The following is a 14906-nucleotide window of genomic DNA, read 5'->3' as shown; positions in this document are numbered from 1 at the left end:
AGTTAAGTTCCAGTCTGGCCTGGTCAAGTTTAAGTAACGAATCAGGACTGGGATTCTGCTTATGTTGAGCAACCAGGTCAGTGTATGACTGAGTTTTAGTAGTAAGTAGGTCATTTCGGGCTTTTTTTTAGACTTGAAGAAAGTTGAATAATATATCCCCTGACTGAGGCCTTATGAGCTGCCCAATTAATCGCCGAGTTCGTGTCCTCTGCTTTATTAAAGTCAAAAAATGTCTGTGGGTGTGAGGAGATTTCCCGACAATGAGAGGGGCTACCCAAGATAGAGTCATTAAGACAACAGTGAAAAGCCGTCTTACCAGGTGTCTCGGACGACAAGGTTATAGAAACTGGGTCGTGGTCAGACCAAGGCGTGGAGAAGATTTTAGCAGTAACAAGTTTGGGGAGTGAATGTGTATGAAGAAAAATATGATCAATGCAGGGATAACTGTTATGAGCCCTGGAGTAGTGGGAGTAGTCTCGGGAAGTAGGATTAGCCTCCCTCCATGCATCAATAAAGTCATAGCAATATAAGAGTTGAGCCAACTTACAGCTCCATCTAGAAGGAGGCTGAAGCGTGACGGTTTGGGAATGATCTAGAGTCTGGTCCAATGCTAGATTATAGTCACCAGCCAGAATAACATCACCCTCAAATTCTCCGACCAGAGTGCTTAGCAGGGACTGGAAAAATTCCACCCGATTGGTATTTGGGGTGTAATAAATTAGAAAAGTGATAAGGTTTCCTCCCAAGTGGCCTTTCACCAGAAAATATCGCCCCTCCTTGTCCCAGATAATTTTAGGTTCGGTAAAGGACATTCGGCAAGAAAAGCAAAGGGCCACCCCCATTTTTTCTCTGTAGCGTTAGCAAAAAAGCAGAGAGGGTAATTTTTATGGATATAGCATGGAGAGAAGGAGGGGGGAAAATGTGTCTCCTGTAAGGCAACTATATCTGCCCCAAGGGAGTGGTATGAGCTAAAGGCCTGTATGCGTTTGAATGGGGAATTAAGCCCTTGGACATTGTGAGAAATTAGACGAATACCTCTTCTTGTTGACCGTAGGGAAGACATTATAAGTAATTAAGGAGCTAATCAGGATAGAGACCCCTCGTTCCCGAAAAGTGAAAAGGTCCTTAAGAGTCCTTAAATGTTGCCTGCTGACCCCAGAGAAGAACAAAGAAAGACAAAGAGAAAAATCGGAGAAAAAGGGAAGAGAAAGGAGAAGACATTCAGAACACAAAAGTCCGAATGTCAAGTAACTGCGGTACACGAAACAATACTATATAAATGAATCAAACAATGTACCAGAAAATACAGAGCAATAGCCCTGTGGTGGAATGGATCTGCCCAGAGAGACGATCTCGGGGAAGAGTCTTCCAGTCAGGGAGAGTGCAAAGACACTCTCCGGCACCGAAAGTAACAGTAACCTATCAGCAATAAATCAAAAGTATAGTGCATAAAAATATATAAGAACACAACAATGAAACCGTTTGAAATGGTATTCAAACAGATGCAATATAAACCCCAAGTCCTGCCCCCAACCCTCCCGCCAATCCCCCCACACCAACATAGCAGCAGCGGCCAACGCTCTTAGGAGCCACAGAGAGGCCACCACCAATCAACACATCACAGTGAAAAGTCCCCAAAAGGACACGGAAGTTCAAGAGATCTTCCCACGTGGGTTCCGGGACCCCCTTTTCTTAGATGATGGTGTAGTCCACAATGGCTGGAGCAGAGGCGGTCAAGGAGCCGATCCCATAGGGGAATGGGATGCCGGACTGCGAGAGATAATACCCAGCTGAAATAGCAACTCCTTGCCATCCTGGAATGTAGCAAACTCAAAGGACATTCCATTAAGAGTGAACTGCAGACGAAAAGGGTAGGCCCAACGATATCTAATGCCCTTTTGAACCAAGTGAGAGAGTAGTGGCTTGAGGGATCGCCGCTTCTGGATAGTGGCCGGAGAGACATCAGCAAATATTTGTATCTTGTGCCCCGTAAGCTCTAGGTCCAGATTCTCCCTGCCATACCGCATAACTGCTTCCTTGACCTGGAAAAAAATGAGGCTTGACGATGATATCTCTAGGAGGCCCCCCTTGCCGGGGGGGGGGGGGATCAATGCCCTGTGAATGCGATCTATCTCAAGATGAAGGTCATCAATGTCGGGCGTCAATGAGGGTGTGTGTGCAGCTAGTGAGCTCCTTAACAGACTCAGGGAGTCCTCGAATGTGAAAATTGTATCGCCTGGCCCGATTCTCCAAATCATCAATTTTAGAGTATGCTTCCTCCAGGCGATCTTGCAAGTCGGTGATCATGTTAGAATTTTGGGAGACACTATGGGCTGTCAAATCAACTTTAGCCTCGATACTGTCTAGACGGTGGCCCAAGACCTGAAAATCCTGCTTAAGGTCAGCCACCAATTTTGAGGTAGCTCTGTCCAGTACACGTTGCAGCAAATCTGCGAACTGAGCTATCAAAGTCGCGGCACCCGAATAGAGGCGGGTCAGGAGGAATTGTTGGCGAGGAAGCCAGGCTGTCATATGCAGGCTCTGGACCGCTATGCTGGCTGTAAAAAATGGCAGCAATCTTGCTGCTCAATGGCGAGGAGGCAGGGGAGTCATGGCCCAAGGAACAGGCTGAAGCCTGGGACTCTGGTGGTACAGGACTGGAAGGTGACTGGGGGGGCTGCAGGGAGTCACTCACCCCAGCTGGTGATGCTGCTGCAATCCTCCTTGGTCCAGTGTGGGAAGAAGTGCCCGTTTTCTCCCTCTGGGGGAGAGGTGCTGCCGTGAGAGAGACAGAGGAGGCACCAGGAGCCGCGGGCACCGATACGGCCGCCATCTTGGATCTCCCAGTCCCCGCAGGGAGCTGAATCTGGGAGCCTCCACGGCTCTTCACCACCGTTTTCTGGGCATTATTGTGAGTGCCCGAGGTCCAGTTCAGGGGGCCCCGGGAGTGAGTCAGCATTATGCCCTTATATGGGCTGCTATCAGTGCTGGAGATGTGCGGAGCTAATGCCGGGACATCCGATCCCGGCAGCCGCACATGCGCACCCTGCAGTTTGTTTTAATTAGTGAATGGCAAGGCTTAATTTAAGTAAAGCTGGTGGTAAACGGAGCAAATTTCTTTCCTGCAACCAGCTGTCTCCCAGGAGAACTCAGTGATTATTACTAGTGGCTATAACAGCTGGTAGCAGTAATCGAATGTAAAATCCAATAGGCTTGTTGTACCTAAGTTGGTTGATCGATACATGGTTCGAATTAGTCTATGGCCATCTTAACATTATTCCACTAAAGACATTAAATTACTTAAGAATATTGTTATAAAATGAGGATCTGCTATCATCTTTAAACATAAACCAATTAACTTCCCCCAACCCCTTCCTTTCAGTGTTGGAGAAGCTGTTATCCAATGTCTATGTCCATCCTAAAAAGATGGCCATATATACATTTTCCTATTCAATTTCTTTAAGATTTACTTTCACCTATGTGGTACAAGGGCCTGCTTTATTGCATACAAATTGAAAGTGTTTAGATTTACCAAAACCATATACTATGAGGTCAAATCTAAAGGAAAATTGTATAAGACAATTGTATAATGTATGGCCAGCCTTACAATGAAGGAACCCTTGAAATAACTGTGGTCTCAGGGACCCCCTGCTAATAATTACTATATCTACAGCTCACTGTACATTAGTGTGACTATCAATGGGAAGAATGCAGCTTACACTTCTAGTCATTGGGAAGAATCTCCGAGCTTAAAAGATCATTGCTGTCAGTGGTTTCTTATCTGAGGAGGCAGAAATTGCTCATTGCACAAGGAACTCCTAGCAACCTCTGGAGGACCCTAGCTGAGGAAGGCTGTGCTAAATCTTTGCAGATTACATGGAGAGAGGGTGCAGAACAGAGAAATATCCAACTGCATGTAGGAGTCGATTATTTTTTTTATGATAGGCAAGAGATGCCCATATACAGCAATGCAACTCCTAAAATTCCCTCTGAGGCCTAACTTGTACAGAGAGTATATTGTAAAAAGTATTTTCAAAAAATATGTGTTAAGCATTTTGGGAACAAGTTATACTATACTCTTAATGCTCCAACTTGCTGTAGAAAAATCATCTTTGGTTGTTGATGATTGCTACGTGTACAGTGGAATCTGATGTTGCAGAAAGAGTTCAAAGCCAATTTCAACAAACATTAGGAGGAGCTAACAAAAAAGATTAATTTTTATTCAGCAGAGTAGGCAAAGGTTAGAAGCTTTGTTTTATTTATTGACAAGCTATATAGTGAGCGCTCAGAATGTGTAGCAGCTATTGCACTAAAGGTGACCACAGTACCTTCACAACATCAGCCCAGCCTCCCCTCTGATGATGTGCTTTTAGCACGAAAGGTCTTAGGAAGGAGGAGCTGTACAGAGCGTGACGTTTTCATGCCGCTGGAGCCATGAGGAGGCTTGGCGGCCATCTTTAAAGGGGTCAGTATTGCACTATTATTTGTAATAATATATGATGCATACTGCCCTATGTTGTTTTATGCTTCAATAAATTTTCCTGAAATACTACACTATTTGGCACCTGTTTTTTTGAGCTCCTATGTGAGCTATTGCATCTGCAGAAAATACCTGTGATATCCAGTATCCAGAGGAGTATCCCATCCTAAGGGGGACCTCTGGACCAGGCAGAATCTCACTATTCACCATGGCTTGATGATCTGGGAGGCAGCCCACCACCTATCATATATTACTACATGCGCTGTTAATATGTGCTTCCGGTGAGTGCGCACTTCTGCTAATTTTGGTTGGCTGTTTATACCAGCATTAGAAGTACTGAGATACCTGCCTCATAAGAAATTATTTTATTGCTACTCATTGAACTTTTATATATTTATCGATGGAACTTATTTTTAAGCGCTGCACTTCTTTGAATTTTGTTTTATTTATTGCTGGCTGGATACCCACTGGGGATGTATCTCTTCATTTCCTGTCCCAAAGACACACCTGACACCTTTACTCAATGCTAAAAAAAGGTTTTGGCTGGTGTAGGACTTTGATATAACATTTTCAGCATCAAATTATACAATGTAGTAGTATATAAACATGTAAAGAATGTTTATCATGCTTCAGCATTTTTTTTATCTCTATACAGCATTGCATCATGCAGCAAACATACAACCACATGTATCATACATTGCAATCAAAAACAGATTTTATATTTTTTTTTTTGTAGTTTTCTTCCTTGCTGACATCTCTCAAGAGTTACATCTTCAGTGCAGCCTGCAGAGTAGTCTCACTAGAAGCATAATTACTGAAATTATTTTCAAAGTGTCTGCAGCTTGAAAAAGATAGCAAAACCTTTATTTGCTTGAAAAAGATAGCAAAACCTTTATTTGCTTGTTACTTATTTCCCATATCTATATGGAACAATAATCCTTTAGATTTAGACTTTAAATCCACATAGCATCATTCATAATATCGGTTGTATTGCCTTGAGCACTCTGTTTATTTTCTTAGTGATACAGGAAATGGATTGTAATGTTGCTTGATCAAAGCTAACAGGAAAAACAGCAGGATACATACAGTAAAGGCTTTATGCATCTCTGTTACACACATACCTTCAAAATCTGTCCTCTGCCTGGTTTTAAATCTGGATCAGGCTGCAGCTGCCCTGAACGAATTCCTGTGCAGTTAATGATGACATCTGCTCCTTGAGCAGCAAGCTATAGGTTCATAAAAAAGTTATGAGATAAAACAATCTGCAGATAAATTGTATTTCTCTTTGATCCATATAGATGAAGGGGAAGAAATTTACAATGGGATTCACTCAAAAAATTGTATCTTTTCTAAGATACAGTGCCTTGATAAAGTCCATCCATACACTTTACACACAGGCATCTGATGTTGTATAATTTAATGTCACCACTCAAATGCTTATGGAGTACATCTCATGTTAAATCATTTTTTCGTACAATATTAGCAGGTTTATGTCTGTACTACTCATACTCTCAAACACAGAGGGGATTTTTTTTGTAAGTTGTTTAACCCCAGAAACCACTAAACAGCTCATCCACTCCCTCATCATATCACGACTCGATTACTGCAACTCCCTCCTCACTGGCCTGCCTCGCCACAGGCTATCCCCGCTTCAGTCGATCCTGAATACGGCAGCCAGACTCATTCACCTTACCAACCGCTCCGTTTCTGCCACCCCCCTCTGCCAATCCCTCCACTGGCTTCTGATTGCGCAACGGATCAAATTCAAAATCCTAACACTGACGTACAAACCTGCTACTATTGTACAAAAAAAGATTTAACATCAGATGTACTACAGAAGCACTTGAGTGGTGCAATTGGATTATTCATCAGATGCCTGTGTGTAAAGCGTATGGATGGAGTTAAAGCTGATCTCTGGGATACAGATAGAATCTACCAGTGTGGGGGACCCACTGCAAGGGTAGATTTTCTCTATTTCAGCTTTAACTCAAACCTTTCTCAAATGAAGATGGCGTATGATGCTGTACTGGTTATACATGTGTCCATTACTGTGAGAAAAATCTTTCCATGTCTTCTTGCCCTACCATGACAGCCAGGGCAATGCTATGAGCTAAATTTCCTTGCTCCCTTATCTGGAGTGCATTTTCTATATATTCCACTAAACCTCTATGAGACTGGTGGCATAATACCAAGACATCACTAAGCTCATTCTGCCAAGTCCAATTTCATTTAAACAAAACTTCCCCCCAGCAGGTTTTAAAATAAAGCATCTACGGAAGGCATACTCACCTCTTCTCTGATGCTGTCATCTGTAGCTTTAGATGCAATGCAATCCAGCATCAGTTCTTTTCTGAGATGAATAGCACTAAGCATCCTTCAACCCATTCCCTGTGAGTTTTGAAGCATCATGGCCTACCCCCTTGGAAGAAGATATTAAACCCTTGTCTTTTATATGGCACTTTCAGCAGGTGATTTAACCACACACTGATGCAGCTTCTTTATTTAACTATTTGTCATGTTCTAGTTTAAGCTGGTGTCATTACTGCTGCCCCAGGATTCTTTTTTCATGGTGGCTCCTTTCCCTTTCAGGCTCCTATGGAGCCACCCTTAAATGCAGGGACTAGCTGTGTCTCCCTACACTGTGTGCACCAAAAGAAACACAGCCCCATACTCTAGGATGGCAGGACACTCCTCTGCTCCTCCCTTCTCCTCCAGCTTTTCTTCTGCAAGCTAAGACTGACTATAGACTGCACTGTACAACTCCTTCCTGTGAAAAGCAGAAGTTCATGAAGCAGCACTGACACAACAGGAGCCAGAAGCACTGAAAGTTGTAAGGGCTTTGGTAAGAATTTTAACAATATACCAGAAGCACTGAAGTTGTAAGGGCTTGGGTAAAAATTTTAATATACTGGGGAATCTATTTTATTGTGCTCAATGTGTTTAGCTAAGAAAAAAAACCCTGAAATTTAATATTAATTTAACCTCTTGACGCCGGCGCCTCCCGGCCCCTTAAGAGTTTCAGAAGCCGGGAGGCATGGCGGGGTTTTAGGGTCATGTATCCGCCGTGATTCGTGGTCACATGATCAGAAAAGGTCCCGATCGAAAGAGGAGATCGGGACCTTTCTAGGAGTAGCGAACATATGTGCTGGGAGCATGCAGGGCGCGCGCTCTCAGCACATATGTATTTTTTAATTGCACGCAAATATGTGGCTGCTCGGCGTCAGACACCGAGAGACCTGGAATTCAATGAAGGTGGAAAGTTTTGCATCTACTCCACTTTGAAGCACATATGACAACCTATGTACACACATCCTGATCGATATATGGAGGCTTCTATTTCTGGCCTCCTCAAAACTAACTATTTCAGGGGCTGTATTTGGCTTCACAAAATCACATGGCTGGAACAAGCATGCAGCCATTGAAAAGCAATATAAAGGCAGAATTCCTTATATTCATACTTGTTCTGGATCAATGGCTCAGATAATGAGCCAAATCATCACCAAGATAGCCAGACAACATTTCAAAAGAGGACAGCAATGGCAGCCTACACATTTTTCCTATACAAGGCTTTTTATTAAGTCTTACCTCTGCAAAACTTTCAATCTTCTTGTGAATAAACTTGACTCCTCTTTCCTGTAGTCTGCAAACAAGAAATCAGAATAAAATTATTTAGCGCAAATTCACACTGTTCACCCTGCTAAATCGCAAAGCAGCTGGAGTAATTCAGGGCTCCAGCCGCACTGTGTGGCCGGCTGCTAGTGGGCAGTGTGGTTTGTGATTCAGTGCATCGTACTGTTTTTTCTTTTTTTTTTAGTCTTGTCAGAATTTATTTGAAGTTTACAAAATGCAAACTTCATCCACTGCAATGTTGGGCAAAGTGGTGCGCTGCGCTGGACAATATTGCAGTGCAATTTGGGCCAGTGTGCGCAACGCAGTGCTAGAGTTGCAGTGTGAATGGGACACACGGAAACAAATTATAACACTAATAACTAAAGTTTTTTTTGTTATTCTCCTTCATATTAATTGGGGCTCATGTCATCCCCCTTCAGTCCTCTATCACCCTTTGTGTACCCCCAAAACAAATATATACATATATTTTCCCCCAGTTGTCTCTGCCTGATGATGTAACAGGTCCTTCTTACCCTTTTCTTTATATGACAGGGTAAATGTTGCAGTAAGCATGACTTTGTGCACTTCTCTGCAGCATCCTCCTGTGAACCCAGGGTGGGTAAACCTTAATGCCCTGGGCTCACAGCAAGGAGGTTAAATAATGCTGGTCTGCAGGTGACAGCACCAGGAAAAGGAAAAATATAGCAGGCAGAGCTGCCTTTATTTTTGAAAAGGAAGGGAATTACATTTTTTTCCAAGCTGGATTTGGGCCTCAACGTGCCTACACACAATCACAGCTCCAGAGAGCGAGATGTTATTTTACCCCTGTACAAATCATTAGTAAGACCTCATCTGGAAATTTATATATCTCCAATATGCTACTCTTAACATAAGATTCCCAAATGTAAAAAATAATCATAAATATAATATCACAAAATTGTCCAAAATATAGTAAATAGTGTCAATTCTGATCATGAACAAAAAAATTACGCACTCGTGTCCCCAAAAATTAAAGTCATAAATGGTGATTTCAAAATAAATCCTGGTGCATGAGCCATCCAACTGGCTCCCACAAACAATGTGAACCTCAAAAAAAGAAAAATTTACATAGTGCATTATCCTTAAACAAACCAGCAAATATAAATAATACACTGTGTAAAATTTATAATACACTGTGTAAAAAAAAAAAAAAAAAAAATCACACGTGACCACTTAAGTGAAAAGTGAACTTGTGTATCAACCGTGATAGTGAATTTTTTTTGAGGTTCACATTGTTCGTGGGAGCCAGTTGGAAGACTCATGCACCAGGATTTATTTTGGAATCCCCATTTATATGGCTTTAATTTTTGGGGACACGAGTGCGTAATTTTTTTGTTCATTATCAGAATTGACTTTATTTTGGACACTATTTGCTATATATTGGACAATTTTGTGATATTATATTTATGATCATTTTTTACATTTGGGAATTTTATGTTAAGGGTAGCATATTGGAGAGATATATATATATAGATACACTTTCAAGGGTAAAGGGGAGACTTTATGCTATAGGGTGAGAGTTTTTTATTTTAGGTAGATACCGTAATTATATAGAAACTCATCTGGAATATGCAGTTCAGTTTTGAGCACCAATTCACAAAAAGAACATTGGGGAACTGGAGAAAGTACAGAGAAGGATAACCAAACTGATAAGAGGCTCAGCTATGAGTAAAGATTAGAGGAACTGAATTTATTCTCTTGAGAACAGGAGATTAAGGGGGGATATGATCAACATGTATAAATACATCAGTGGTTCATATAGTAAACTCGGTGTAGAGCTATTCACCCTGAGGTCATCACAGGTGACAAGCGGGCACTCTTTACGTCTGGAGGAAAAGAAATGTAATCTCCAAACACGGAAAGGTATCTTCACAGTAAGAGCTGTGAAAATGTGGAAAAGACTCCCTCAAGAGTTGGTTCTGGCCAGCTCAGTGGATTGCTTTAAAAAAGGCCTGGATTCTATCTTAGATACACAGAATATAACTGGATACTAACATTTATAGGTAAGGTGGATCCAGGGAATATCAGATTGCCTCTTGGGGGATCAGGAAGGAATTTTTTTCCCTGCAGGAGCAAATTGGATAATGCGTTGCTGGGTTTGTTTTTGCCTTCCTCTGGATCAACTGTGGGTATAGGAATATAACTTTTTCTTTAATGGTTGAACTGGATGGACTTTTGTCTTTTTTCACCCAGACTATGTAACAGCTGAATGTTATGTTCCATGTGGACTCTTTTCAGACAAAATATATATTTTAATATAGAACATACTTTTTTGTAAGCCAAGGTAAGTAGCTTTTCCCCTCGATCATCATTGCTGTATTAAACCAGCCATAACTACAATATAACAAAAAAGAAAGTAGTTACAATATGTAACATCATTAGAACAGACAGTTTGTCATTTCATTTTTTTTGTAAACTATATAGATTACCAACATAATATCCAAATAATTTCCCAAATTTTCCTCCCTACTATCCAAACAAATCTAGGTTAAATAAATCATCTGTTTTTCTTTTACTTTTTTGTTTTGCCTTAGTTATTGCCACAAAACAAAATAACTGAGAAAAATACATAAATTTTAAACGTAATTTGAAAAAAGACCAAATGATCCCATGTCAATATGCAGCCAAATTAGCTATATTTCCAAAGGATGCCTAGAATGTTGCATTGCACAGATTTTTTAACCCATCCACTAAAAACTATACTATTCACAATTATAACAATTTCTAGACAGTTCTGACTGCCCATGAGTTTCTGCAAACGAATTATTATTCATACACTATTTTCCATGTCCCAATGTGCATCAATCAACAGCACTTGCCAATTTAATTATTTAACAAAAAGTACAAAGACTGTTTGCAGTTGATTGTGATTGACTTAAAGCTCAAGCGCTGCCAAAATAAAAAAGAAAGAAAAATCAGCACAATTTACAGTAAATAGAATGTGTTCCTTGTGCTGATGCCTCTTAGTTGAATCCCTCTTCTGTCCCTGCGTCCCCTGCCGCTGTAATCTTCCAGTGCAGTGAGGATTACTACTACAAAGGGGCTGTCACAGGCTCTCAAGAAAGCCTAAACTATGCCTTCCCTTTCTGCTCAGCTACTACATTGATAGAAGCCATACAACAGCTTCTATGAATGAAACTTGATCTATGAATGGAGGGGGTGGGCCTATCATCTACCCGTCCTTCATTCATAGATTGTTTTATTTATAGAAGCTGTAGCACGGCTTCCATGAATGAAGCACCTAGGCAGAAAGGGTGGGAATAGTCAGGTTCTCTTGATGAAAGCCTGTGACAGCCCCTTGGTTGCATTGACCCCCACCATACCAGAATATTACAATGACAGATATAGGCGGGCATTGAGGGAGGAGGATTTCAACTAAAAGAAGAGGAATCAGCAAAAGCGTCACATTCAGTTGATTGTAAGTTATGTCCCTTGTGATGATTTTCCTGTTTTTTATTTTGACTTGGGCTTTATAGTAGGACTAAACCCTTCTATCCATTACAGCCAACCCAGCATTCATTTTAGCCTCTGCTTGATTTGCAGCTGCCATAATGCTGTACATGTGATCAGTTATGATTCCAGCCATTTGATGGCTTGATTGATTTTGTTGAGAGGCAAGTAACTGACAATTACCATTTACGGCATGCCTTGAATGTAACTGTTTTAGGAAACCGTTAAATTGATGGGTTTAGTTCTGCCTTAAGTGATCTGAAATCAGCTCAATGTGATATCTGGTCACTTATCACTCATTTCTTCAAATTGCCATTTGTATTAACTAAGCTTAAAATAGGAAAAACAAGGTGTTATGCATTTCAAGCACTGGTAAAGTGTAGACACACAAAAAACATCAGAAAGGCTGTAACTACAGTGCTAAAATATAGTCAATCTGGACTGAGCACAGAATTGAGTATTCAATAAAAAAAAAAAAAAAAAATTCTATTAGGTAAAATGATCCAAAAATCAAGCTTCAGTCAAGTGTAGTCCTACATGTATTCCACTAGATGTCTCCGTTTCTAGCACCAAAATTGGCAGCCCTTAAAGTTAGCAAAAAAGAAAAGAATTTGTGCTCCAGGAGGTATGTTTATAAACACAAATCTGCTAAATATTCACAAGACAAAGCGGCACAAAGTACATAGTTGACGAACCTTTCTCACAACCCAAAAGGAAAAGGCTCAGATTTTTACAAAAATTGTATTATTCCATTATGGTACAGTAATCGTGTTGATGTTAAAGTAGAAACTTGGCAAAAGAAAGTACCAAGCAGATATGTGTAATTATAAATGTGTAATTCGATGTGTTGTTCTTGATTTTTCAATCTATGCCACACTTACACACCTATATCCAGGAAATAATTCCAGCTCTCTTGGTGTTAGATGACGAAATCCTAGGACATCATCTTTCCACGAAGGCTCCTGAAAAATTAACATTTTTAGAATTTTACTATATTTGTGAGGAAAATTCAAAAATTAACGGTTTTCATCTGTTTTTAGATTAGTTTATTCAGCCACTACAATTACATTAAAATACTATTGGAAATTACACACAGGTTCCAGGGCTAAAAAAAAAAAAAAAGTGAAAATACCTGGATTTTGTACTCGCTCTTAAACCCTTTTCTAGGAAATGCATTGAGAGACAAGATTTAAACACAACTGGGTTATACTGCCGCCTACAATATTGTAAAAAGCAGTGCCAAAAGCAAGATCATAAACACAGTGGAGTGGGGCCTGTGTGTAATGAACTTCCGTGAAAAACATTTTATAGTGTGTACACAAATCCAATAATTATTTCCAAATTGAGAGACAAAGGATCTAAAGACAATTGAGACATCCAAAAGCAGTTCAACTGAGGAAAGGGCAATACAACAAAATGCCAAAAGGCCAAACTATAATAACAGAAATAAATAACTGGGGACTGCCCAAAAGGACCTTATGCCCAAAGTTAGCATCAGAAGACCAGGTGGCAGCCTTGCAAATCTAGAAACAGTTACCTGATGTTGAAAAGCATGAGAACTTAGATTTAGTAAAGTGTTTTAACTTTAATGGTGGAACCCAATTCTTAAGACCATAGTCTTGAATTATAATTTGTCTGAACCACCAAAAAGTGGTGGAATGAGAAGCTGGCTCCCATTTGTGGGGATCATCAGAGGTGACAGAGAGGGAGTCAGTCTTTCTATTGGAAGCAGTGACTGCTGGGTAGACATGCACAAATCAAACTACATCCAGACAATGAGGGTAAATCTCCTTGTGATGTACTGGACCTGGACAGAGGGAGGGAAGTACAACATCCTGGTTGAGTTGAAAGACTGAAAACTGCCTAAGAAGGGAACAAGGCTCTAGACTTTAATACCACTTGTATGTCCACAAAAGATTGCCCACAGGACAAAATGCCCAACTTAGACACACCTTATGTGGGAGTGGGAGGTGATGGCAACAAGGAATGCAACCTTATGGGTGAGAGTGGAAAGTGGAATATCCCTGATAGGTTCAAACGGTGGTATCTGAAGTGCTCAGAGAATCAAATTTAAAGTCCACTTAGCCACAGGTGGGCACCCAGGGGGAGCTACATAAACACCTTGTGCAAATGTCCATATCAAAGAATGGAAGGTTAAAAGTATATTGAACTAGATCACAAGCACTGAGCTCTGTTAGCACTCAATGTTAATTGTTAATACAAGCCTGAGTGTATAAAGGTCAGGATTCACCCAACAAAGTATTTTCTGGGATGAAGATGTATTTCCTTTCACCAAGCAATATAGGCCTTATATGTGCAATAGTAGACCTTACAGGAAGTGGACTTATTGGCTTGTAACATCATACGGATTACCTAGAAAGGAACCTGTGCTGATTGTTCTTTCAACAGGAGGATGTCCAGATACCCAAAATTGGGGATGTGCTGTGAGTGTAACAAGACAAGCACAGGGGCTAGAACATTGATGAGCACACAGACTGTGAAACACAGACCAATTGGCAAAGCCACAAACTGAAGTGCTGAGGACCTACAACAATAAGGAATCACTGATGTGCTGGAAGAATAGGGACATCCAAGTACACCTCTTTGATGTCTACAAATGTCAGAGTCTCCCTGATGACAGACCTGGTGGATTACATATGGAATTTTTGAGACTGAATGAAGACATTTAGGCCCTTAAAATCCAAGATGGGGCAGATGCTCCCTTTTGGCTTTGGAAATGTAAACAGGTGGGACTAGAATCCCTAAAACCTTTCAATACAGGAGCTGGAATGATAAACTCTTGTGAGTTATTTTCCAAGCACTTTTTAATCCATTTATGGTTCTTAAAGTATGCACGATGAGGCCTTATCTTAATTCTTTTGAGCTACTGTTGGTGAACAAAGTGTCATCTTTGATTAGGAAATCTTGATGCAAGCTAGAAATGGAAGGGATGCCTGCTGCTGAATTTTAAGAGATCTGGAATCTGATAAAAAACCCATTTAAAGGGGAAGGTGCACTGAGACCCATTTTGTGTATAGGTCAGTCCATGAAGGCGAGCAGTTAGTGCGATTGGTGGTGGATCACACATGGTGTTTTATATTAAGAAACTTGGCCCATCACAAGTGGAATGTGGATTATATGTTGGACTTAACTTAATAGTTTCACAAGGTGAAATTTGCACAACACATATTGGAACACATTGGGGGATTCCACCACTATTGTTGTACCAAGTGTGTTGTAATTTATACATGGCACAGTATATATTTAATAAGATTAGAGTGTAGAAACACTTGTATTATCTTTGGGGGTTCCCACCAATTATTTTTCA

General features: G+C 40.7%; 1 protein-coding gene across 3 annotated transcripts in view; it reads right to left on the bottom strand.

The window, feature by feature from the left end:
- The window catches only part of DAO (D-amino acid oxidase), a 75725-nt gene that overhangs the window by 16447 nt on the left and 44372 nt on the right, over positions 1 to 14906 (bottom strand). For all 3 annotated transcript variants that reach the window (XM_089675758.1, XM_089675757.1, XM_089675756.1), the window contains exons 4-7: positions 12464 to 12540; positions 10397 to 10462; positions 8066 to 8120; positions 5602 to 5706 (exon numbers count right to left, since the gene is read on the bottom strand). In XM_089675758.1, the coding sequence (XP_089531884.1) occupies positions 5602 to 5706; positions 8066 to 8120; positions 10397 to 10462; positions 12464 to 12540 (303 nt within the window). The remainder of the gene's footprint in view (positions 1 to 5601; positions 5707 to 8065; positions 8121 to 10396; positions 10463 to 12463; positions 12541 to 14906) is intronic.

This window comes from Staurois parvus, unplaced genomic scaffold (assembly GCF_062004578.1).
Source record: "Staurois parvus isolate SC_StPar_1 unplaced genomic scaffold, SC_StPar_1.0 ptg000158l, whole genome shotgun sequence".
NCBI classification, from domain to species: domain Eukaryota; kingdom Metazoa; phylum Chordata; class Amphibia; order Anura; family Ranidae; genus Staurois; species Staurois parvus.
This window is presented reverse-complemented; position numbering and strand designations above follow the sequence as displayed.